We start from the raw sequence: 27,040 nt of genomic DNA on the forward strand, positions 1-27,040 counted from the left end.
GATACTGTATTTCTCATGAGAGCGAAGCAGTAAAGTACTACATTTATAAATTGTCAAATTATTATTAAAGCAAATGTGTCTTAAATGTATGGAGGTAATTTGTTTATCAGTCAAAACAGGTTTGTGATGAGATAGAGGTAAATGTCCAGACAAAATATAACCAAAACCAAACTACAGTATATTACTTTCCCGAAATTTTCAGTCAGACCTGCAGTAATATAATATAGTAACACTGACAGAGGCATTCTGCAGTTACAGTAGTTTTGATATGTTATGTACATTTTCCCGTTAATACTGTGCTAATGTACTTTTGCTAAAGTAAAATTCCAAATGTAGGACTTTTGTAATGGGCTATTTTTTATAGTGTTCGTACTGCTACTCCCATCTCCAACATTGTACCCACTTGCCTGTCCTTAAAAATGATATAGATCTTTGTTTAGCTTTGTTGTCTTTGTGCAGCTGTTTGTCCATATGTGTATCCTCCTGCACATGTGTATGAGAGTAGGAGTCCATTTTCATGTCAGTCATGAAGCAACACAATTAGGATTTTCTTTAAATTGTGTTTTTATACTGTATTTTTCCAGAAGTGTCTTCTTTCTCTCTCTTATTGTGAGTGTTTCGCAGCAGGCTATTCCTTTTGAAGTATTATCAGTAATGACTTTTTTATGTATATCACTGTATTATTTACTTTTTTATGGTTATGCTTTAGAAACATGTTTGAACAGAGCTGTATGCCAATAAAACGTCATTGAACTGAATAAGACTGCGTTGAATTGAGAGCAAGAGAGAGGAAAACAATTCATATGCTGGTCATTTGAGGACAGTGTCATTGGTATGCAAATATTCATACAACACCATTGCATCTGACTACCACAGTCCTATATTCTGACCTTCTATTTTTGCAGTCGGCGCCTCTCTATTTGTTGTGTTAGCATTGTACTGCAGGAAAGCGTGTATACTGTGTAGAGCACGTTTAGAGGAAGGGGCTTTTTTTTTCTTGCTGTCACCATGGTTAGGGGGCGTCCGTCTCAAAGGAAACGGCTGCGCTCTCTCCATTCGCTGAGACTATAGGTGTGTCGGGGGGTGTGCGCCTTCTTTCCTCCAGCTGTCAGTCATGAGGTCACTTCCTGCGGGTGTGAGCTCCACGGCTCTGCTTTGTATGGACATGGTGGGGGATTTTTGACAGCGGCAGCGCTGCTGGGAAACAAACAAGGACGTGGTTGGGGTTGGGGGACTATTTCTTCCCTCCTCGCTCCTCTCTCGATCCCACGCCGACCGCTTCTCAACCCAGGGAGATTTCCAAGGATATGGCGGCTTCGGATTGGGCTGTCTGTTGTAAGGTAGATGTCTTCATTTGGCCTATTTATCCAATAAATGCACCCTCCTGCAGCAGCTGAGAGGCTATCTTTAAGGCAATTTTGTTTAATTCACAGATGACTGCAGCCCAGAAACGGCGCATGCATGTTCTCCACTTTTAGAATTTGTCCAGTTTGCAGTCCAACACCTGCACACGAATGTTTACAGGCAACTGGGGCACATTAATAAATTCTTCCAGGATTATAGGACCATTGTTATTGTGTGGAGGCAGGCTAATCTGATTTCAGTTTGCACGCCTGCGCAGATTAAGTGGCGCTTGTTAATCAATATGCAACATCTATATTCATTAGTAAGCCATTCACTCAACACAAAGGCTATTTGTTGGCTTGTTGGTGCGCCCAATTACTCTAATAGCGGTTTTAAAGAGGCTCTGTATTACTTATTATAATTGTTTGTTATGGAGGCCTTTGGTCAGTTTAATGCACCGGGGCAGTGACAATGTCAGAGGTCAAATCTGTGTGTTAAATTCACAGTAAACGTTAAGACTCTATTCAAATGCTGTTTCTGCTGTAATGCTGCAAGTCTGAAGCACTGGAGACATGGTGCTTTAATTGCTAGAAGCACCTGCATAACACCTGCATATGGTTTCTTGAGAGTGAATATTGTTTCCAAAGTGTGTAAAGGAGCTTCATATTAGAGATGGATTTTGGGATTTTTGCTAGGGAACTTCTAGTGAGGGGAGAGGACAGGGATTGTTATGCAACAAAGGCCCCCAGCTGGACCAGGCGTCCAGGACAGGTTTTAAGTATTGTCTGGAAATCATAAATCTTTTTGATTGCTTATGGTTGTTGATCACTGCTTTTGCAGAAGGAACGCTTTACTGTGAAGTGTTAAAAGGACGAATGTGCAAAGCAGCGGTTAATATGTAGCTGTGGGTGCTCTGAAGTAATTGCTGAAATACCCCTGAAGCATCTCTCTCTCTCTTTCTCCGTCTCAATGACTCCTACTCCCCTTGTGTGTGATCATTCATAACTAACAGAAGTCACAGCATCAGAAGAGCTCAGTTACATATTATCCATTAATTAGTGCCTCTCAAACATGAAACTGTAGTCGATTACTGCATGATCATTCCTGATTGAAGTTCAAAACTCTACCCAGGCAAAAACACATTGTCATATTTAGATCACCTTATTTGAGAGATTGTGTGAATACTGTGTGACATTCTGCAGCTCAACTGATAACGTAGTCTAAAGAAAGTCTAAGAAAATTGACCGCCTGGCAGCGCTCATCTCAAGGGAAATTTAAGCCAAATCCTGCTCTACCTGTCCCGTTCCCTTAAGCAATATAAGAATGTATACCTCCCCACCCCCCCAACTGCAGTCCAGTTCTCATCTCAGTCCTTTGTGTACCCCCTCTGCTAACCCTTAAAGCCTCCACATTGATGTGGCATTTACCTTCAGATCAAAGGTCTTCACTCAGAACCACCTTATCATTCTGTTGAGTGTGGTTAGAAATCCATCAATAATCATGTAACGTTTGACGCAGCCTCAAAGTGACAGTTTTTTTTATTTGTATTGAGGGAGTAAAGTTAATTGAGAACAGGAGAAATTATCTCTCTGTCTGCAGAACTTTTATTGCACTTGCAAGTAGCCATGTTTTTCTTTTGCTCTTTTCTAAAGGTGTGGTGAATCTTTTAGTCCTTGTAATTCATCTTCAAACTTCACTATTAGTCGGAGGGAAACAATGCATTTAAGATAGTCTTATCTCGTATGCACAATGCATGAAAAATGTCTTTAGCAATAAATTGTCTGAACTCTGCCCATGCTCAAAAAAAGTGTTTCTTTGAGTCAGCCTTAAGTTTTTTTCAGTTTAGTTTCTGTCCAACTGTGCTGCTGCACTCAGACAGTTTTGTCTCCAGGAACCTGAGACCTGTAATCAGCTTTTGCCTGGTTGCATTCGCAGCGTGGAGTGACAGTTTAAGATGCAGAAACAAGAACAGAGTGAAAGGCACAGATATTTTTCCTCGCTGCTCCTCAAACAGGACTTTCAGGTTCTGTTCTCAAGTGCACAGTCTCAAGAGTTCATCATTTGTCTCTGTTATGAAAAGATGTATTGTAAGCGTGTTTAGCAACAAAACCCTAGTTCCACTGACCTATTTTCAAGTCCCTGCATCACTGCTGGCCAAAGAGCAGTGGAAAACATGTTTGCATTGGGCATAGTTTATAGAACACGTGTAAGCAAAGTCACTATCTTTGACATACAGCTTTGTTTTGTGTGCATAAAAAATGATTTTGAGGACATGTAACTCCAGTAGCCTCTTCCACCTCTTGTAGACACTCACTGGAAATGATCAACGGTCAGAGAAACCCGAAGGAGTCGACAGGTTTTACCAAGTGGTTGTACCGAATGTCATTTAAAGGCAACCGTGTTTATAACCGTTCCAGATGGCTACACAAGAGCGGTCTGAAAAGCCTACCCACACATAGCACTGCAAGCCAAGATGCAATAATCATTCAAATGAGAATGAAAGGGTGCACTTATTTGCAGTATCTCCTCAAGAAAGGGTTGCACTCATTCGAACGCAAGAAAATCCAGATGCCGAGAGGCATGGAGGGAGGTGTTTCAGACGCTGCTTGAGGATCAGAGAAACATTTTGTATGCCGCCTTGAGGCTGCATTCAGAGCGACAATAGCATTCACAAAACGTAACCTCTTCATTCACGTCATCGAGGCCACAGAACTGTCACAACGGGGGTCCTTGGATGGCTCCTGCAAAAGAATTAAACTCGGCTCAACTTGCAAATACATACTCGTAGATTACATTGTAATGGCAACAGTTTATTTCTACTGTTTACTTCACAGTCATGGAGATGGAGGATAAAATTAATACCACTGTAATGACTTTCCAGAGTTGTAAAATCCCTCAGCTGACCAGTGTTGTGGCTTCTGATAAGCCTTCAGACATGGATGTGTTATTTAAACCTGACCTCTTGAATCACATTTCACCCTCTCTTTTGGTACCTGTGGTAACAAACCCACAAAACTTTTTTACACAGTGCTATTTTCAGTCTTTGCGGCTGTTTTTAGACACTCCTATGGTCTGTTTGTTTTGCAACTTGTGTCCTCTATCGCCCATGTTTGACCTTCATTTGAGCCAAGTCTATTCCCCTTTGAGCCTTCATTAAGGTAAAGTCATCCTGGGTTGAATAGGATTGAGGCCCTCCAGCCAGACTTACAGTAAGCAGCTCTGGACAGGAGATTGACCTGGGAGGGATGCTGTATGGAAGTGGAATGTATATGTTGAACCACGTGGGGAATAGACAGGAGGATTTGACGGGTCTCTTAAATAAATGTCTTTCTTTAATCCTCATTGTCGCTCCCAATCTCTTCAACATCCTATTTGTCTAAGACCGACCCATTGTTGGAAGGTTTACAGTCTCTTCCCGTACTCAAGTGGAAGTACAGATACTTGTGTTAAAAAAAAAATGCTCTGATAAAAGTAGTACTGATTTGAATTGAAAGTAACAAAGTACAGGCTTGGAAATTTAGTATAAAGTATAAATGTAAAAGTAGCCTTGCGAATGACAACTATTTTTTTATGCAAAGCTACCTGGACCACACAAATGTTACTAGAGTGCAAGCTGAGAAATTTCAGTGGACGTGGAAAAAAGGCTCTTTATATGCCATTGCATACATTTTAAATGGATGTCTGCCAATAGGCCTAAAACATCGCATATATGATTATTGTGACAAAGACTGGGACTCCAGGTTAATAAGACTTTGACTGAGTAGCAAGATATGAATTCAATTGTGATTCTGTGAGAATTCCAACATGAGTCCTCTAACTTACGTCTGGGAGGTTTGAGACATTAACGTTAACAATAGGCCAAAATAAAGTCGATTTGAGACAAGATCAAGTAACCTAAGTGGTCTCGAAAACAAGAACGGCCTTGAGTAACATTAACGTTACTACAGCACTGTTACACTAAATCAAGTTACTGAATTTGTTTTTAATATAAAGCTATACATGCTGATATTGTATCAAATTTATTTTCAAATAAACTGAACGCTCGCTAACCTTAACGTTACTTGGGTTATTCACTAAATGCTAGCGAACCAAGGCATCATCATTGCTAGCAGGATAAAAAATGTAACTGACCATGAACGTAAACTTAATAAAGTTACAGAAACAAACAACAAATAGCTTTTGATAACAACAAAAAGATGCATGCTATGTGTTTTTTCCAATTTGATGGTTCTTTCAATTCTTAAAAGCCAGCAGTTTGTGGTGTTTCGGTTGGCACAATTTGCAGCATATTATAACCTATTCCCATCCAATTAGATTGAATCAAATTGAATTCGGTATTGATGACGGTAACTCCACTGAAATTATTTGTAAAATGTAAGGAGTAGAAACTACCGATCGTGTTAAAAATGGAGTAAAAGTAAAAAGTCGGCACAAAAATAAATAGTAAAAATATCTGAAAAATCTACAGTAACAAAGTATTTGTACTTCGTTACTTCCCATCTCTGTAGGTGAGGCAATGGGGTCTGAGCCTCATCCTCGTGAGCCACGGCCGGTAGAAATCCTCATCAGTGACTTATTCCTGGTCTTATCTACTACTTATCCACTCTAAATCTATTACTGGCGAAGCCCACTCTCTTACAGCTCCACTCATAAGCTCAGACAACGCCATCATCGGTTTTACTCGAGGCCTCTTCTGTATTTATCTGATGTCAGTTCTGTTTGTTTTGGTGTAACAGAGGTCTTCGACACTAGCATGGCAATTGGCAGTGCTTATTAACATGACAAGAAGTTTTGATTGATTTTGGTTTTGTTTTAAAGATTGCTAAGAGAAGCAGCGTAACCATACTACTGTGTGTCAGCTGTATAGCTTACATGGGTGTAATGAGGTGTTATAAGGTGATGACAGAGTGTGTGTATATATGAAATTAATGAATAGGCCCTTGGAACACCAACACTGATTTGCTGATTGCAGCTTTTGCTCGCTTGCTGAATGAAGGAAGCTAAAAGAACCCTTTGGGTTTTTGTCATACTCTGTGATCCCGTTACAGTAGCAAACTAGTGTTGTTCTGTCACCAGGCCTGTGTGCTGCATGCCTCCCCACAAACATGTAGGCTGGTTTGGCAGCAAAAAGGGGGAACTCAGGACTCCTGTGTCATGCTGGAAAATGTAATATAATACACACAGCTGTCTGAGTAGAGAGAAATGCTTCCAGCGTCATGTTGTTCTCATCTCAAGTTCTGTGATTTCTGTACTCTGGCCCTCCCCATTGTTTTCCAGTAATGCAGAAACTCTCGTAAAACATGTGTTGGAAAGTTCTTAAGCACGCCTTTAGCATGATTGTTTGGGGCAAAGATGAAGGTAGCATGGGAGAAGGTTGAAGACTCATGCCTTATTAAAGTGGAGATACTTTGACTCATCATTTCAGCCCCTAACTATATACATGATTTCTCCCAGAGTGATTCCTGCACATCATTTAGCATCATGGTGAAAATGTAAATACCCCCTGTAATGTTGTAGCACATGAACTGTCCTCCTAAATCAAGCCACAGCATGTAAAATGTTATATATTTCTTGGCAGCATTGCTCTCAAGGTGGTCAGTCCAAGTCCACAGGGCTAAAGACTGAGAGCTGTGTCTGCTGTCCAGAGCAACTGGTAGAACAGTACAGACTCTCTTGAACATTCCCTTCTCTTTGGCACTTGCCATGATTTGTACATTGTACTGATGATCATGTGTACTTTTTTTTTTTTTTTTCTGGATGGGAATGTGCACCTTCCTAAACACAGTATGAGTCTGTACTGATATGTAGAGCACACATAATATTCAAACTTGCTGGTCTCTGTTAACCTGACTCCGCCAGATGGATTGCTTCGCATTTGCTCGGCATATCCATCTGGGAACTTTCCGTTGGAGAACTTTTGGGAAGGGGCGGAATACTGGTTATTTGATTGGATGAACCATCTGTCTATCACCTATGTTGGTGATAGACGGGCCAAATCAACCAATCAGATCCACGAAGCGTATGAAAATACAACCACAAGCCCGCCCCTGCTGCTGCAGGCAAAGCATAGCTCGTAAGCTCAGCATGCAAGCAACATGTTGGTAAAGGATATTTGCCGTTTGTGTAACGAGAATTTAGGAATAAAAGGCACCATTTCAGGTTCCCGGACCATATTCCAAAAGAAGGATCCAAGAGAAAAAAAGCATTAGCGAGCGGCTAACAGAATTAGGGCTACCGCTGGCTGATAATACTGGTTAGCTGATTGGATAAACCATCGGTCTATCACCACCTAACCCACCTCAAAACCAACGCTGATTGGCCCGGTCGTTTGGCTAACGGCTCCAAATTTTCTCTGCCTCAAGATGCCAGACTGATCTGCAAGTGGAAAACTGGAGCTCGCGAGATCAGGACGGTCTCACGAGGCTAGGTCTCTGTATCCAAGCCTAGAAACTTCTGAGAACTAGAATTTTTTCCACTCTAAAATAGTTTACAAACACGTGCATATAAGTTATGGATACAAAGCCATATCCACATGTATTGCATCAATGGAAAATGCTAAATACTGCAATCTTTTTATATTTGTGTACAATATTGTACAGTTCTGCCATCCAGTACAGTTGCTGTATGTCACTACAGGAGTATGCAATGGGAGAAAAATCAGTAGAATTTAACACAATATACCCAGAGCAACAATGGCATAGATCATAAAAAAGGGGAAAGTTAAGGTGACCTGTACAAGCACTTTATGGTGTTGTTGGCCCAGTTTAATATATGCAAGTGCCGCTTGCTGTCTTGTTACCCCTGCCTGACATCTGTCATGTGATAAAAGCAGCTGGAACAGATTGCAGCAGTTTCCCCCCGTCTGAAATGTACAGTTTGGATGCCCCGCAGGGAGGTTTTGTAATAGTGGCTTTCTTGATCCTTGTGACTGGTTTGGAAATAAGCGCTAAGGGGCAGCCAGAAGCCAGCGTTTGGCACCAAATGGAGGGTTTGCTTAAGGACAGTGTTGTTAGCGATTGGTGATGTTAGCAGCTGGGAACAGTGAGGGTCGAGCCTGCCATTCGTTCAGCTGTAAATACATCTTACACACTGGGGTAGCCAGTTAAGCTGTGGCTATACTGCTGGTCAAGGTTAAACAGTAGCAGTGTCATTTCAACATATGACCTCACTGTTGTTTACACATCAGACTCAATCCAAAGCAGAAAACATATATTCTTATTAACAACCAGGATGTCACGACCACTTGCTCATATCGTTCCCTGACAAAAATGTCCCATGCATTTAGATTTACTGTAAATAATATGCTTTTTAACACAAATGCTCCATAAATGCAATGCTCAATGCTTCAGCATGCAACCTTATTGTGTTTGACAGGTTATTGGAAACTAATATTTATCTATTACTTATGGTAAAAAATGCTTAATGTATCTGCCAAGTAAACAGCCAGAAATGCCTCATCCATGGTAAGTGTATGAGAAACAAAACATTTCGAGATAATGGCAGCTGGTCAAATTAAACATACTTTAGAAAATATCCAAAGAAATGCAAGTATTTAGAAACTTTGAACTTGCTCGAAATAAACCGGAGCCAAAAATATTTAGGATAAATCAAGTTACCACGAAACCTTTAGAGTTTATTCGAGGTCACGACAACAGGCCGTCCATGTGTCTAAATTCAGATTATTGAAGCGTTTTCTATGTTGCCACCTGTTTCACCCAAACTGACAACCACGTTTTTTTCACTTTGCAAAGTTTTTGTTCACTCTGAGAATATCACCACACATTTTCAATTCATGTGCTTGTTTTGAGTCCACAACACACGCACATGCAGGCACACTTTCCATCACGTCATGATCTATAAACAGCCAGTGTGATGGCTCAGGTCAGCGTAGACCTTTTGAGGTAACTTGAGCCACTGTCACATAGCACCTTCTGCAGTTTTTCATGGTCAGATTGTAAGGGCTCTGTCTTGTGAGCGTGTGTGAACATTTTATTATTATTTTTGACACTGAACACGCTGTCAATGCAGAGCTCAGAGTCCACTGGGGCTTATGCAACTTAGTGTTTTATTTCTCAACTCGATGCAACAGTGGGTGTTTAATATGCTGACAGCCAAAGAGAGGTCATCTTGAGTAAGTTTTCATTCAAATCACAAGTATTGTCCATTTAGAAATAGAATATGTGAGAAACACACAAGTCTCAGTTGGGAAAAAATGTGACTTATCAATCAATCAATCAAATCAATCAAATCAATCAAAATGTATTTGTATAGCGCTTTACAACAACCAGCAGGTATCCAAAGTTCTTCACATCAGGAACTAAGAATAGAACAACATATCGTGAGCTTAGAATTATAAGGTTCTATCTCCACTTTTGGTCGAAATTGAGTTTTTGACATAATCTGATCCATTCTGTGTTTATTAATGCCTGTGCTGTGTTATTTTTGTAAAAACAATATTTTGTTAGTTATTAATAGTAGATCATACTACATAACAGTTTCGCCAGCTGGGATGTAAAAACTTTGATGCTCAATATCTCAGAACTACCCTAAACGGAGATAGAACCTTATAATTCTAAGCTCACGATATCTTGCAATAAGAAGAATGAAACGTAGAAAACAGTAGAATCATAAAAAGGTTACATACAGGAAGAGGAAATTGTCACACCACTACTGAGTATTAAAAGCCATTCTAAACAGGTAGGTTTTGAGTTTAGACCTGAAAAGAGCAACATCTGTAGTTGTGCGAATATCAGGGGTTAACTTATTCCAGAGTCTCGGGGCAGCAACCGCAAAAGCCTGATCACCCCATCGTTTGTACCTTGACCTTGGCACTTCTAAAACCAGTTGGTTAGAAGACCGCAAGGACCGACTGTGCTCACGCAGGGTTAAAATCTCAGACAAGTACTCCGGGGCCAGGCCATTGAGGGCCTTAAAAACAAACAATAAAATCTTAAAATCTATTCTAAAACAGGGAGCCAATGTAGGGTGTAAAGAACGGGAGTGATGTGTACACTTCTAGATGTATTTGTTAAAAACCGAGCAGCAGCATTTTGCACAAGTTGAAGGCGTGAGATGGAGGTTTGATTCAAACCAACATAGAGAGCATTACAGTAATCCAACCTTGAACTAATAAAAGCATGGATCGCCTTTTCTAGATCATGCCTGTTAAGGAATGGCTTAACTTTAGCTAGGAGACGGAGCTGGAAAAAGCTCATTCTAACAACATTGCTGATTTGTTTGTCGAATTTCATGTTGCATTCAAAAGTAACCCCCAAATTTCTGACAGCTGGCTTAAAGTATGAAGCCAGTGCTCCCAAACTCAAAGATGGACCGTTTGTCGTGGCTGAAGTACTGAAGATGATGCACTCCGTTTTATCTTCGTTCAAATTAAGAACGTTTTGTGACAGCCACAACTTAATATCATTAATACAATTAAGCAGGGAGTGTAGTGTGACACTGTCATTCGGTTTCATAGGCAAATAAATTTGCAAATCATCTGCATAACAGTGAAAAGACAGGTTGTGCTTTCCTATAATAGTCCCCAACGGCAACATATATAAAGAAAACAGGATGGGGCCAAGAATTGAACCCTGGGGTACCTCACAAGAGAGAGGAGTGGTTGACGAGGAGCAGTCACCAATCATGACAGATAAGCTTCTTTTCGCCAAATAGGAGCTAAACCACTGAAGTGCCGAGCCTCGAATGCCTACGCACTGATCAAGGCGAGAGAGGAGGACTGCATGGTCCACCGTATCAAACGCCGCTGTGAGGTCCAATAGCACTAAAATAGTAGGATTCCGGGCATCTACAGACAGGGCAATATCATTGTGCACTCTAAGCAGTGCAGACTCAGTGCTGTGACGTGATCTGAAACCAGACTGAAATTTTTCAAGCACAGAGTTCATTTGCAAAAAGGCTTGTAACTGTATAAAAACTTTTTCTTGGTGTCATTAAAAACCTCCTTACTTATCCTGTTGCACTATCTCAGAAAGCAATGTCAGAGAAACTGGCTGAAATTCCTCAAACACAGCAGAATGCATAGGAACAGCAGGTACAAACACATTAAAATTAACATAGCATCCCGTTCCAAGCAGCCATTATTTCCATCCATTTCTATTTGATATGAAAATCTATTATCTATCTATTATCTATAGTTGTGTAATCCTTCAAGTCTGCATTATTTTTCTCAAAATTACATTGCTGTTATGAGGCAATATAGTGTGATATAGAAGTTTAAGTGAACTGCATTACCACATAACAATAATGTATTATTTCCATAGTCTAATGCAGGCATAATGTTTATGGGGATGGATTAAGCAACTCATAATAATAATAATAATAATATAAACAATTTTAAATTGACTATAAACATGTAATTGGATGATGATATTAGGATTAACAAAAATCATATCACATATTGACCCTGAGATGAAAAGGTAAGTGATCTGATCCTGATCTAACATAATGATTGAACTGTTCAACGCTATCTGCTATTATATGGCTAATCTGTTGGGAACTACAGCTAAAGTCCAATGTCAATCACTTCCCCTGTACTTTGGTCAATCTCCATAGCGATAAGAGGGCACCAGCTATAGCATATCAGCTCTGAGTGATAAGGGTTCAGTTGAGTGTTTACACTGTGGGCACGGTCCAGACTGAGCTCATAGAGTGAACTCTTCAAACAAATTGACAGGCAGAGCTGGCGGGTCAGCCCCATCAGCCCATATTCCTGCTCTAAGACCACCGTTATGCCCCTAAGGCCCTTCTTCTGACAGGCCTGTTAGCACTCAGACCACAGGATTAAACATTAACCTGTGGTCTGCTCTCTCTCACACACAAACCCACACGCGCACTGAATGATCATACAAACTTGTGGAAAGAGCTGGATGTCGTGTTGTCAGGGACCACAGTTACATGGAAGCCCACATTTTTGGATGAGGAAGGTAGGGAAGTAGTGTTTGTTTACTTAAGTTATTAATGGGTTTTCATATTCTACAAACTATACTTACCAACAGTCTTTGAAAAAACACATTTTATAGACTGGTAGCAATACTGAAGACAAACAAATGGTATGTAAGCAGCTCTTCGGTCTCCTCTCATTGCCAAGGTATGTTCTCCTGTACTTTGGAAGGACTACAGTGTTTTCAGTAATGTTTTTTTTCCACGCCTTGGTGAGACAAGCCCATACACACCTTTAATGTCTTAGTCTGCTGCCAGCTTTATCTGTGATTTCTTGTCATCACAGTCTGCTTGCTGTCCTCATCGTTTGATGGATTTGAAGAAAAGCATTGATGTCGCAGAAACATTAGTTAGTCACGGAGGCTGTGTGATCTTTGATTATACTTTTCAGCTATCAGCTATAGCCTGTGTGGATTTAGAGATGCCACAAGATCAGATAACTTGAAGTGCACTACTTCTTGAGTGGCGGGTATTGCTACTGAGACTGTCGGCTCAACAGTGCTGGTGATTTATCGATCATTTTCTTAAAGATCTCAAACGGCTGTGTAAACTAACTTCATGCTGTTCTATGTTGTTTCCGGTAGGGAGAGTAGGAGGCTATCCACATGCCTGGCTCTCATTCAGAGCATGTTTATCTGCCTCAGCCGGAGCTTACTAGCAGTTTCATGGCCTGTCTGTCTAATGTGGGTCTTCACTGAGATTGATGAGCACAACATGGGGGGGCTGGATGCACATGCTCAGCAACTGTGCAGAAATCAATCGGACAGTATGGATATTTTTGCTCCACATATACATCCGGCCTTGTGATCACCAGCACAGACCTGCTAATACACAAGTCTGTAATGGGATTTATTGGTTTTGATGATGAGCGATTGAATTCCTGTTATAGTTTGTAGCTGTCTTCACATGCCTGCTGCCCGCCCTCCGCCGCTGATTTCAAAGCGTTATCCATGTGTCGGCATTGCCATGGCATCGTCATGGCGACCTCGGTGGCTCTTGGTTAGTGGTCTTTTGTCAGTTTAAACCCCACCCCCTCCTCCCCTTTTGGACCCTAATTCCAACCCTAACCCACACAAACACGTTGCTCATCTTCCTCTCAGTGTGCACAGTGCCCTCAGCAGGCTTGGTTGAGTGAGCACTTGAGAGGGCTTGACCTTAAAGACAAAGGCTTGCTGTTACCGTAGGAACCGCTGTTTTCCTTCTCTCTCTCTGCCTCACATGCTCACTCTGTCTCGCACGTTGCTGATAAAGACCCTGTAATGTAGCTTTCCTGACATTCCTCTCCACCCCCTGTGTCTCTCTCTGTCTTTCTCTGTCTCAATCCACAATACCTCTGCAGTCTGCAGCTAAGCAGATCTGTGTGTTTTAAATTGTGATGTTACATGGTGGTGGCAACACAACATTAGCTTGGTCCACTTCATAGCTGCTGGTAGGGACTCATGAGTTCAGAAAAGGACTCCTGTCATGTCATTTGATAAGAAAGTCATGCATGCAGTGGGTGTGTGTTGACACAGAATGTTTTTTTTCGGATATTCTGTAAATCCAAAGTTATCTCATCTTACCACTAGATATAACGTGCAGGTTAATGGAGTGTAATCCAAATAGACAGCATGGAGGTTAGTCCAACTGTAGCCAAGACGCATCTTTATTTTTCCCCTTGAAGCATTATTATGATGAGACCGTGCTCAGTGAAGTGAGTGTATGAAACAGGATGTCCTCCAAAAGAAGACCTGAGGGTCAGGAGCTAGCGGCTGAATGCTAAAGAGGTTTGCTTTATCATAGCAGAGCTAACACTGCCTCCATTTAGAATTGCAAGTGTATGGAAGAGTGAGTAGCTCAGTAAAGCTGCCCGCTCACATGCCAGGATTCTTTTCATGTAAAGTAGTGTTTTTAACGAGTGGGAATCTGCAAGGTCGATTAGATTCTGTTTAGTTCCTTGGGGCTGTGATTCTTGATGACACAATTAATTTTATTGCAATGCGATTGTTTTTCTCTGCTTCTTGACCCGGTTTTAAAATCTAAAAAACACTTGCTGTGCTGTCTTTCCAATGGCTTGAGCCCTAAAACATTTGTATTCATATTCATCCATTAGCCAATATACAAGGCACCATTACAATACCAGTGTCTTCAGTAGAGTGCAGTTTTAGTATTAGGGTGTCGTATTGCCAAAATTCCTAACCTCAGCATACCAGAACATACAGTTGGATGCAAGTTACCATCAAGTTCCCTCTTTAATATATTTGCAAAGGCTGACGTTTCCAGTGCAGGAGCAGGCAGAATTTTTTGTTTTTTTGTTTTTGTACATGGTAAATTGACTGCACTTGTATTGCTTCTCAACAAGACAGAGTTTTATTAGACCATGTGCTCTGTGATTTTAAAGGATGGCTTACCGCTTATTCATATCCACATTCATCCAAGTCATACCAAGTGATTAGACTTTGAGGTCTTGTTGTTGTGCTGTTATTACATATTTGTCTATATTTCAGTTCATTAATCTTCTTTTGGTTATTCTGCCCCACTCACCTACCAGTCCTGAAAGTAGTAGGGACCTCTCCCTCCTACTTGAAGGTTTTAAATGTCACTGAAAAATAAATTAATTCTACTATTATTAACCGTCACATAACGCATAGAATCACGTTTAGTTCATCCATTTTATTTGCCGTCTGCACTCAAGGTTAAACTATATGCAAATTATCTTTACTTTCTGTAGCTGCTTCAATGAAATACCATTCATGTCTGTCGTTAGATCTTTTAAATAGACTCACAGGGAGCACGGAGGGCAGAAACGTTTTAAGCATGCAGTCGGTCTTTCTTCTCAAACAACCTACAGTACATTGCACAGTACGGGGTAAGTTAAGGTTAAACTAAAAGTGGACATGTGTAAAGGTGTAGAATGGCTGATAACAGCCAGCAGCTGCTGTCTTGTAGGTGTATAGCCACCCTCTACCGCACCCCCTCACCTCCCCCTCGTTTGATGTTCTTAGTGGGGCCTGATGGAAAGGGCTTACTGAAGATTGACCCAGTTTACATGCGGATGTATGAAGTTCTAATATGTGATGTAAGGTCCATTCCCTCTGCTAGTCTTAATCTTAACCAACAAGCTCCTCCCGGTTCCCACTGTGCAATTCAGCAAAATCTCACCCATCTACTGCAAGCCAGTCTGTCGTGTCTCCTCTATTAGCCAACCCCAGAACTAGCCTATCACAGTACAGCCTAAGCCAGCCTAGTGACCCACATTCATCCCACATGTCCCTGTGCTTCACTTTCTGTCTCTCTGTCCTTTGTCTTTCTATTTTGGGTGCACTATGAGGTTTACAAGGATAAGGTTACTGTATTAGGAGTAAATAGCTCATGAGCAGAGGGGTCTGTGCTATGTCATAAAATACTCTGTGTGTCCTTCATTCCCTTACTATCCCCCCACTATAGCAACATGCAGCACCTGTTAGTGTGGATGGCCACACGTTGCATCAACAATACTCATTAGGCCTGAATGCATTATGTATGCTGTGTTGAATCATGTGCACTGAAAAACAGTAACAGCAATGTTACTCTGTGGTGTTGATGGTGATAATGATGTAATCAGTTATTAGCCATGCTTGTGGCTCAGCTTTGTGGATGGCAATGGTCAGTTGGTCCACTATTTTGATCCCGACTGAAATATCTCAACATGTTTGATGAATTGCCAAGGAATTGTGTACAGACATTCATGGGGCCCAGAGGATGGACTGCCAGCATACATTTTCACTTATCTAGTAAAATATCTCAACATCTTTTAAATGGATTGGCAAAACATTTGGTACAAACATTCAGGGTTCCCAGATGATGTATTAAATGATTGTGTAGATCTCTCTATTTTTCCTCTAGTGCCACAATGAGGTTGTCATTTTTGGTTTTGACTGAAATGTCTTAACGATTGCCATAACATTTTGTACAGACATTCATGTCCCCCTCAGGATTAACTGTAATCACTTTGATGATCCCCTGACTTTATGTTTTAACCATCATCAGGTCAAAGTTTTAATCTCTCCAATAATTCAAATTTTGCCATACATTTTGGTTTATGAAGCAAGTCTAATGACCACTTTGTGTTCATCGCTAATTACCAAATGTTAGCATGCTAACACACTAAACTATGATGGTGAACATGGTAAACATTTACACCTGGTAAACATCAGCATGTTAGCAAGCTTACTCTCTAGAAATTCAGACAGAGGTGACCTTAGAAATGAATTATCATCTTTATTTTCTCTGTCTGCCTGTTTGTGTTTCCATACCCTCTTTGACCTTCTTCTTTTCCCCCTCCACCCTTCCCCTGTCCTCCGTCCCCAGTCTGATGAGTGAAAGTGCCACCGACCCGCTCCTCCACCGTTATGGTCGACATGGAGAGCCATTACCATCCCCCTTCGCCCCTGGAGGACTCGGTGCTGGGCAGCCCCCTGTGCGCCAATCACGACTTCATAGGCGGCATGGAGGAGCTCCAGGACATCTCCCAGTCCATCGACAACGACATCCTCAGCTCCTTTGATGTCCCCGAATACCAGTCCTCCAGCAATGGCTCTGAAGGTTCCACTGTTCTAGGTGAAGTATAATTATCATTAAACTGAAATGATCTATTTATATTAATATTGGTGAGATGACAATTTTGGGTTTGCCCCTATACTGTCATTTCACAGTTTAAAAGTGTCTCTGGCAGTTCAGTGTAATCTCCTTGCCATTGCTGTTGCCAGAGCAGGGGTCCCTCAGTTTACCCCTCTTAATCCCTTGTTTGCTCCAACTGAATGTTCGGAGAGGACATACACTTTGGCTAATTTAACCTCTTGCTTTGACCTTCAACAAAGCTGCACTACAGTACAATCCTTGAACAGCCCTTTGTTTACTCAGATTGTCTGAGATTGCTTTACCCTTTTGGGCAATAGTCCATTGATCTTAATCAGTTCGTTCTTCTTGTCTCTGATTTATTGAGCGAGTTGATGCATTTTCCTGCCAATTTATTTCCCTATTTCCTCCCCATGTCTTCTTTTCTTTCTCTGCTTATATACTTCTTATTTTCTGTCCCATTGTTTTACCTCTTTGTCCTCTTCCAGCCCTTCTCGTTGACCCATATCCATTGAGAAATTCATACATTTTGCTACTGTGTTTCCTCCTAAATAAAAGACACATGGGCATCTCCTACCCAGTTATGCAACAAGTGAAGAAGTCATAAATAGTACAGAAAGATAAACATGTAATGAGAGAATAGAGGGTGTGAGTGAGGGAGATGGAATGAGAGGAGAAAAGTGAGGGAAGTATGGGGAGAAGTCATCACGGAAACATTTGATGATGTCATGGAAAAGTCAGTGAGAGGGTGTTCAGGATTTATGGGTGTTCAGAAGTGCTAAGAAGCAGAAGAAACACTGACATGCTTTTCTTGTCCACAATCAGTTAAAACATATGCACTTGTACCATGCTGGAACACAGCTCCAGGTCCGCTGTCAAATGCCGCTTATCCCCGTTCTGGCTTCTCTCGACCAACTCATGTGGCTTGACTTAGTGCCACTGTTTGGTACCGTTTCACATTTGCTATTTGTGTACCAAGCAAGTTCTACCAACCATGCTGCCTTCACAAGGTGGAAATAGAAAACTGTTGGCAACCTCAAGACCTGTCATCCACGAGGAGGATCAGTAATACTACTCCAACACTGTTATGCTTGTGACAGGCAACCCAATGCAAACAACATGCGATTATCTCTGAATATCTAGTTGCTGTGATGGAACAGACTGTCCTTTTTCAGGGCAAAAAGTTCAAGCTGTACTTTATATTCCACTAGTTCTTTGCCGGAGGGAGGTGAGACAGTAGAGATGCATTCATTAAGGCAGAGGAAGGTACATTTCTTTCAAGATTGTGACTCAGTTTGTCGTCTGATTGTTGTGACAAGATCAGCATGTATCCTGTGTACTGCAGGCTATGACAAAGTATGATAGGCCCATCAATTGTTATACTTAAAAAAAAAAAAAAGTATTACATTGCCTACACTCTGGCACCATTCATGAAACTGAGCAAAGCAAACCCCCATTTACAAAAGACCGCTTGAGAGACAAGTTAAAGTTCCTGTATACTTTCTCTCCTTTACACACCTGGCCAATCAGTGTGTGAAGTGGGCCTGCTTGTCGATTTGGTTTTTCCATGGGATTTTGTTGACTATGAGAAACATATACAATATCACCAGACTTATCCAGACTTATTAATTGGCTACCAGTGCAGTGTTTGCCTTAAGATGTGTGTATTGATCAGGGGGCAGTAATGCAATGACACATGTAATCATCCATGTGCTTGTGTTTTGTAGATGCCCTGACACCAGCATCCAGCCCGTCGTCGGTTGTTTACGGGATGGCAGCGGGCCAGGATGAGTTCTCATCTGCCTCCTCTTCGCTCAATCTAGAATGTCGAGTTTGTGCTGACCGTGCCTCGGGCTATCACTATGGAGTCCACGCATGCGAGGGCTGCAAGGTGAGACGAAGATTAATTGGTTCTATCTCAATATTTCACCTTAGACGTTGGCAAAGACTAGACCAGTGTACGGACGTTATTGTGAGGATTGAATCTGAAGTTATCACACATGCCTGGTCTCTCTTAACTTCTCACCCTACAATGTGTTTTACTTACTACTGGTTTCTCTCCATCAATCAATATTTTTGTCAATATCCATCAATCGCTCTCTCCCAAAGTAACCCACACTCAAGTACAGACAAGCCAAGAATCTCAAACCGCCTTTTGACTACACATTAACCAATTTCAAGACACTGAAAAAAAGTAGGACATGCCAGAAATCCAGAGGCAGTATGTCTTGTGACTGATTATACTTTCTTAAAGCTTCAGAACTACCAGGCTTGGCCTTTACACGTGGTCGCTCAATAATCTTTGAGTTAATTGTTTACCAGTCATGTTGAACAACTCAAGGATCTTTTTTGAGAGGCAAGGACGAAGATAGTCTAACTTGAGGTGTGTGTGCATGTGTTTTTGAGCTTATGTTGGTGTGTCAGTATTGTGTACTCTTTATAAATTTTTTCTTTTCTATCAGTCGCTGAGGGGAAAGTAGCTGAAATGAGCGACTTTTCTACACCTCCACACTGTGAATCCACTGGGTGCAGCTAAATGTGTCAGCCAAGAGAGCAGTAGGAGTATGAATGTCAGGAAGTGATACATAAACTCAGCAGCTCCGTGCATCAATACAGATGTATCTACACTGGACAAAGGCCTTGGTCTTGTCCACAGGGCAGAGCCAAAACTATGTGACCTATGCAGAGTGAAGTCGTAAATCTCTAAAACAACACGTCATCACAAAAGCCAAGGTAAATTTGTTTAGTAACAACATCTATATTTAGGAGGGGTGATTAAAAGTACATATATCAGAAGTGACCTATGAAGTACCAAAGGGTAATGTGGAAGCCCCTTTTTGCGATAGCAAATCACTGGATATATTAATCAAGTCTTAAAAATATGAAAAAGTGTTGCACACCCTGGCTCCAAAAGCATTTATGGGTCTGTTATTAGAGAATAAAAAGAGATATGCATATGGAGCCAGAGTGTGCAACATTTTTTTCTTATTTTCAAGTCTTATTTTCAAGTCTACCTCCAGTGCTACCTCCAACGCTTTTATATTACAAATCAAGTCTGTCATAATAGGCCAGCAAGGTTTGTCACATTTCAATTTCAATCAAGAATTCCAGTTCCATCTTTAAAAAAGGAAAGAAAAAAAGTTGGACAGTAGAGAGGTGTCAGGAAATGAGAGGAGATAGAGATGCAATGCAGAAAATGCAGTATACTGTAGGTTGTCCACTGGGTCTTAAAATCCATCCATCCATCCATCCATCCATCTTCGTCCGCTTGTCCGGTGTCGGGTCGCGGGGGGAGCAGCTCCAGCAGGGGACCCCAAACTTCCCTTTCCCGAGCAACATTAACCAGCTCCGACTGGGGGATCCCGAGGCGTTCCCAGGCCAGGTTGGAGATGTAATCCCTCCACCTAGTCCTGGGTCTTCCCCGAGGCCTCCTCCCAGCTGGACGTGCCTGGAACACCTCCCTAGGGAGGCGCCCAGGGGGCATCCTTACCAGATGCCCGAACCACCTCAACTGGCTCCTTTCGACGCAAAGGAGCAGCGGCTCTACTCCGAGCTCCTCACGGATGACTGAGCTTCTCACCCTATCTCTAAGGGAGACGCCAGCCACCCTCGTTCTTTCGGTCATGACCCAGCCTTCATGACCATAGGTGAGGGTAGGAACGAAAACTGACCGGTAGATCGAGAGCTTTGCCTTCTGGCTCAGCTCTCTTTTCGTCACAACGGTGCGATAGATTGAATGTAATACCGCACCCGCTGCGCCGATTCTCCGACCAATCTCCCGCTCCATTGTCCCCTCACTCGCGAACAAAACCCCAAGGTACTTGAACTCCTTCACTTGGGGTAAGGACTCATTCCCTACCTGGAGAAGGCATTCCATCGGTTTCCTGCTGAGAACCATGGCCTCCAATTTAGAGGTGCTGATCCTCATCCCAACCGCTTCACACTCGGTTGCAAACCGGTCGCAGGCCGATGATACCATCAGGACCACATCATCTGCAAAGAGCAGTGATGAGATCCCCAGCCCACCAAACTGCAACCCCTCCCCACCCCGACTACGCCTCGATATCCTGCCATAAATATTACAAACAGGATTGGTGACAAAGCGCAGCCCTGGCGGAGGCCAACCCTCACCTGAAACGAGTCTGACTTACTGCCGAGAACCCGGACACAGCTCTCACTTTGGTTGTACAGAGATTGGATGGCCCTGAGTAGAGACCCCTTCACCCCATACTCCCGCAGCACCTTCCACAGTATCTCCCGGGGGACCCGGTCATACGCCTTCTCCAAATCCGCAAAACACATGTAGACCGGTTGGGCATACTCCCAGGCTCCCTCCAGGATCCTTGCGAGAGTGAAGAGCTGGTCCGTTGTTCCACGACCAGGACGGAATCCGCATTGTTCCTCCTCAACCCAAGGTTCGACTATCGGCCGAACCCTCCTTTCCAGCACCTTGGAGTAGACTTTACCAGGGAGGCTGAAAAGTGTGATACCCCTGTAATTGGCACACACCCTCTGGTCCCCCTTTTTAAAAAGGGGAACCACCACCCCAGTCTGCCACTCCTTTGGCACCGTCCCAGACTTCCACACAATGTTGAAGAGGCGTGTCAACCAGGACAGCCCCTCCACACCCAGAGCCTTGAGCATTTCTGGACGGATCTCATCAATCCCCGGGGCTTTGCCACTGTGGAGTTGTTTGACTACATCAGTGACTTCCGCCTGGGAAATCGACAGTCCCCCGTTATCCTCCAGCTCTGCCTCTAACATAGAGGGCGTATTAGTCGGATTCAGGAGTTCCTCAAAGTGCTCCTTCCACCGCCCTATTACCTCCTCAGTTGAGGTCAACAGTGTCCCATCCTTACTGTACACAGCTTGGATGGTTCCCCGCTTCCCCCTCCTGAGGTGGCGAACAGTTTTCCAGAAGCACTTTGGTGCCGACCGAAAGTCCTTCTCCATGTCTTCTCCAAACTTCTCCCACACCCGCTGCTTTGCCTCTTTCACGGCAGAGGCTGCAGCCCTTCGGGCCCTTCGGTACCCTGCAACTGCCTCCGTTGCAGGGTACCGAATTATCAGAATTGTTATATTTTTGTATATAAAACAACTTGACATGCACACACATATCCTCTCATATGCATCCTTCCCCTTCAGTAATAGGAGGAGGCCGACCTCTGTGTTGTCCGCACACTGATCCTTTACGACAGTGAACACAAGCAGCGTCGACATGAAGCCCATGTAGCCTGACCTCCGTGTGTGTGTGTGTGTGTGTGTGTGTGTGTGTGTGTGTGTGTGTGTGTGTGTGTGTGTGTGTGTGTGTGTGTGTGTGTGTGTGTGTGTGTGTGTGTGTGTGTGTGTGTGTGTGTGTGTCAGGGTTATGTAACACGTTATGTAACACGTGGTTGAAGTTGAAGCGTTTCCCACCGACACTGCTATGTCCCATTATACCATGTGTAATCTTGTATTGTACGAATATTTTCCTGTCTTTCATACTGTGTGTCATTTGGCACGCTGGGTGACAGTTTTGGATAAAATTGCAAGTTGCTATGAAGTATGGCTAAATATGTTGTTAAGCAACTCCCCGGGCCATGTTCTACCCTCTGGCCAACCATAGACATGCCACTTGCTCGATCTGTTCCTCGCCAAAGTTAAATGTTTGTTTTTGTCAAGCTTGTGTAAGCGAGGATGGTATGGGAATAAATAACTGCTTCTCTAAAAATAATCTTCTTTCTTAATAAAGAGTTAGTTAATAGTTTTTTTTTTCTGGATCCTGAAACTGATTTCATAACCGCACAGTTTATTAAAAGGTAATTTACTTGTCTCTCTAACTGTATTATGTTTTTTGGTTCATGTGAGCAGTATTCACATTTTAGCAATGTTTTCCCTTCATTCGTTCAGGGTTTTTTTAGGCGGACCATCCGTCTGAAGCTGGAGTATGACAAGTGTGAGCGTCGCTGCAAGATCCAAAAAAAGAACCGCAACAAGTGCCAATACTGCCGCTTCCAGAAGTGCCTGTCAGTGGGCATGTCCCACAACGGTGAGTCCTACAGGGCAGGGTGGGTCTAGGCTGTGATTCAAAACCCAGCACATGTGCACATGTGCACATGTGCACACACACACACACACACACACACACACACACACACACACACACACACACACACACACACACACACACACACACACACACACACACACACACACACACACACACACACACACACACACACACACACACACACACACACACGGTTCTTGTTACTTGTAAACACACACTACTTAACAGAGTACCACAGTCGTGCGGATGTGAACAGGCACATATACACATAATTAGCACAAATAAGAAATCTAACACCTCAGTTGAGTGTTAAGTTGCATGCTAAGGCATGTCTCTAACTGAAGACTAATCCAGGCTATTTGACAGCTTCTTCTACAGATACCATCTGTAGATCATCTGTATTTTCCTTTATTCAGAAAAATACATCTTAGATCTGCAATTCACTCATGTGCAGTACATGGTCTATCTGTGTCTGTGTAGCCTTTGCAGTGCTGGATTCATGTTGAATTCCAATGGCTGAACCCTTTTGTTGGAAATATGATAAGTGAGTCGATCCACCTGATTATGTGACAGACAAAACCCATAATAGCACACCTATATTTAGCGTTGCTGCAGCAATAGAGGGCACATGGTAAGAGCTAAGGGTGTGACGAGATCTCGTTTTACGAGATCTCGCGAGATTAAAACGTGACGAGATTTCTCGTCGAGGTGAAAAGTTGTCTCGTGAGGCGATGTGATGTCAGCGTGATGGAGCGTGAAATTACTATTGAAGATCCCCCTGCAACTTTTAAATCATTTGTGTGCAAACATTTTGGTTTTCCTGCGGAAATAATAAACGGCGAAAGAGTGACAGAAAAGACGAACACAATATGTAAACATTGTAAGAAAAAAATGCCGTATACCGCGGCTAACACGAGCACTATGCAAAAACACTTACAGCACCACCACAGCTCTCTACTAACTACTGCACCCGCGACGAAAACATTAAAAGGGCAAACAACTCTAAAAGCCTTTGCATCTCTGCAAATAATTGCCGTGCAAGAGCCACGGCAATAACGAGGGACATAGGCGTTTTCATTGCAGCTGATATGAGGCCATTTTCTGTGGTGGAAAATGTCGGATTTCGGCAACTCCTAAATATTGCTGTCTCCACTTGCCAAAGCATACCTTTCCATCCCTGCTACCTCTGTTCCAAGTGAGTGTGTTTTTTCTACTGCAGGAGACATAGTTACTGCCCAAAGGTCTCAACTGCTGCCAGAAATAGTCGACATGCTTATATTCTTGAAAAAGAACATGACCATATCTTAGGCTGTTCTGTGTAGTTTATCTTATAGAAAAAAAATTGTTTCGGTTTGCACTTGTAGTTTTGAGAGAGCAGTACTTTGGTTATTGATACACTTACTGTTTGCATTTAAAGTTTTTCTGTTATTTACACATTTATTTACGCATACTGTTTATTTTTTTATGTTCGATTTGTGGAAAGGAGTTAGATTTCTCATGTGAAATTGTACAGGGCAGAAGCCAGTTGGTAGAGTTTATACAAAACATTTTGCAGTGTTTGCACGTCCTTTACTGCATATGATTCATTAAAATAGTAAAAAAAAAAAAGTAAATAACATTCATCATTAATAGTTGATTTCAAAATGCACACAAATTGTTTTGCATTTTGTGATTTTTCAGTTGAATAAAAAAACTATTTTCCATTCATATATTTCATCATTGAGGATTTCTTTAAAAAAAAATTTAAAATCTCGTCTCGTTCTCGTGAACCCAATCTCGTGATGTGTCTCGTCTCGTGGAGTAAGCGTCTCGTCACACCCCTAGTAAGAGCCCAAAATGTAAAAAACAAACAAAATTAATGTTAATTAATCACATATGCTAAGAAACCTTGTCATCCAATAACTTAAACCATATTGCATTTGTATTCATTTTCTTGCTGGAAGAGAGCCTGCACTGTGTTTTACAGCAATCATATTTTTTTGTTTACAGTGTACATTTCCCTGTGAAATCTGAGATTTTTCAAACAATTATTTGTAATATTTTATTATAATTTTGAAGGAAAAAAAATATTAGGTGAATAAAGTCGTAAATTCAATGTCAAATTAAGACTTATGGTAACACTATCAAAATGACTTTTTTCTTGAAAAAGTATGACTTCATCTTTTTTTTGTAATATTGTGACTTTTTAAAAATTGTGACTTTAGTCCCATAACATTGCATCACTTTCTAAAATTATTAAGAGTGTATTTTTAAAATCTCAGTCTCAAAAAAATGCATCAATATTTTGTGATCATTAATCCAGCCAACGCAGTCTGTTTCATTCTTGACCGTCGCAGACAAAGCATTTGCACATGCAATATATGTGCACACTCTAAAAAGTATTGTCTTAAAAGCCTTACATCAGACGTGCAACTCAGCATTGCAATATCTTTGTTTGGAATACAGGGATTTTGAAGTCAAACTTTGTGATTCTGGTGAATGTTGTTTACTCTGTGTAAACGTACAACATAGCATGCTGACCCTTGGTCATGGTCAGTGTCCTGATTGGGAAACAAGCACTGAAACTGTGTGTGTGTGTGGTGTGTGTGTGTGTGTGTGTGTGTGTGTGTGTGTGTGTGTGTGTGTGTGTGTGTGTGTGTGTGTGTGTGTGTGTGTGTGTGTGTGTGTGTGTGTGTGTGTTAGAACCATCAAAAAGGGTCAATGTAATCGGTGGGTTTACTTATAGTCTGTGCACACTTTGCAAATATCCCACAATGCTGGCAGTGACCTGAGGATGCAGAGGCTGGGTTGAGCATCTTATTTTGACCCATGGGGTTATTGACATTTTGAGACCTAGCCCAGATTTTGATGATGATATGGTAGTGCCTTAAAGTACTAGTATTTCTGTAAGCTCGACTTCCTTTTACAATTTATATGTATTGAGTTTCATGAGCTAATTGTAACCGTAGAGGGGGAGGAAGGACATTTGAGACATCTTTTGGAGTCTGGTGGTTGAAGAGACTACAAGACCGCAGCAATGCTAATTTTGGAGCTTTGTCCCTCTGTTTGTATCGACGGACTGAAGATACTGGATGTTCCTGTGTTCCATTTTGTTAAGATATATTACTTATAACAGTAGGCTCTGTTGTATTCATTTCAACATAAAATCATATCTATCTGTCCAAAACTTGTTGATAAGGGGCCATCGTAACAAAAATGCAATACAATCTGATTTTGGCTCAGTAAAACAAAATGTATATCATTTATATTTTGAGCACATTGAATGCCTTTATTCTAAAGTGGACAGTGAAGAGGGGAAAGTTACATTTGTATTGTAATGACTTAGGCCACTCAATGTTGTCTTGGGGTAAAATTGTATTACAGTGCTTTAGTTTTCTAAAATATCAACATCTCTTTCTTGCTGTTGCAGAAGCAGCAACATGCTTTTTATCACACAACACACAAGTGATTGAAAGTTTCTTGACTCCAGCAACTTAATAATGTCTCAGATCTCATGTACTGACGACATGCGCTGCCATAAACACATTATTACATGTTTTGGCAGTTTGTGAGAAAATGGCCACACTAACCAGTCTTACAGTGGTGTGGTGTGGTGTGGTGTTTAATGGCTGAAATGACTTAATAGAATGACAGACTGTCCCCCTACCCCCACCTCACACTAGATTTTAGGAAATTGACTTATGCTCAGCTTAACATCACTCACTTCCTCTCATCTTAATTAGACTTGGCTCCTGCCAAGGTGCCCACTGTGGAGCTTTACCAGCTTCAGATGATCCATCCACTTAGTGAGCAGTAATCTAATGGGCCCTCGTGCTGTCTGCTAGCTCGGTATCTTTGCTCAGTCCGTCTCGGTTGGTCTGGATTTGTTTCAACAGTGGGCGGCTCGTTGGAAAACAGGGAAATCAGATCTCCTTTTAAGCCTTGATGGTCTCATAAATGCAGGTGGTAGGTGCACCTGAATGTTGGGTTCTCAGAGAGCTTATGTGTGTGGCATCAGCTTGTGCACATTTAAATTGGTGAGGAGGGGTTAAATTCTGTTCACCTCTAATCTTATTAGTCAAATGGGATCAGACCGTCTGAGAGATGCTGGCA

At 41.9% G+C, this 27,040-nt stretch overlaps 1 protein-coding gene across 2 annotated transcripts in view; it reads left to right on the forward strand.

Moving 5' to 3' along the window:
* Nucleotides 1-1,089: 1,089 nt before the first annotated feature.
* Nucleotides 1,090-27,040, forward strand: part of pparab (peroxisome proliferator-activated receptor alpha b) — a 36,233-nt gene continuing 10,282 nt past the window's right edge. The window contains exons 1-4 of one of the 2 annotated variants that reach the window (XM_028585828.1): nucleotides 1,090-1,340; nucleotides 16,633-16,881; nucleotides 18,627-18,790; nucleotides 22,789-22,927. In XM_028585828.1, the coding sequence (XP_028441629.1) occupies nucleotides 16,674-16,881; nucleotides 18,627-18,790; nucleotides 22,789-22,927 (511 nt within the window). In that variant the 5' untranslated portion in view covers nucleotides 1,090-1,340; nucleotides 16,633-16,673. Of the gene's footprint in view, nucleotides 1,341-16,632; nucleotides 16,882-18,626; nucleotides 18,791-19,436; nucleotides 19,633-22,788; nucleotides 22,928-27,040 lie in introns of those variants that run through there. The other variant, XM_028585829.1, reaches the window with a different exon arrangement.

The sequence above is a fragment of the Perca flavescens genome, chromosome 8 (genome assembly GCF_004354835.1).
Source record: "Perca flavescens isolate YP-PL-M2 chromosome 8, PFLA_1.0, whole genome shotgun sequence".
NCBI lineage: Eukaryota > Metazoa > Chordata > Actinopteri > Perciformes > Percidae > Perca > Perca flavescens.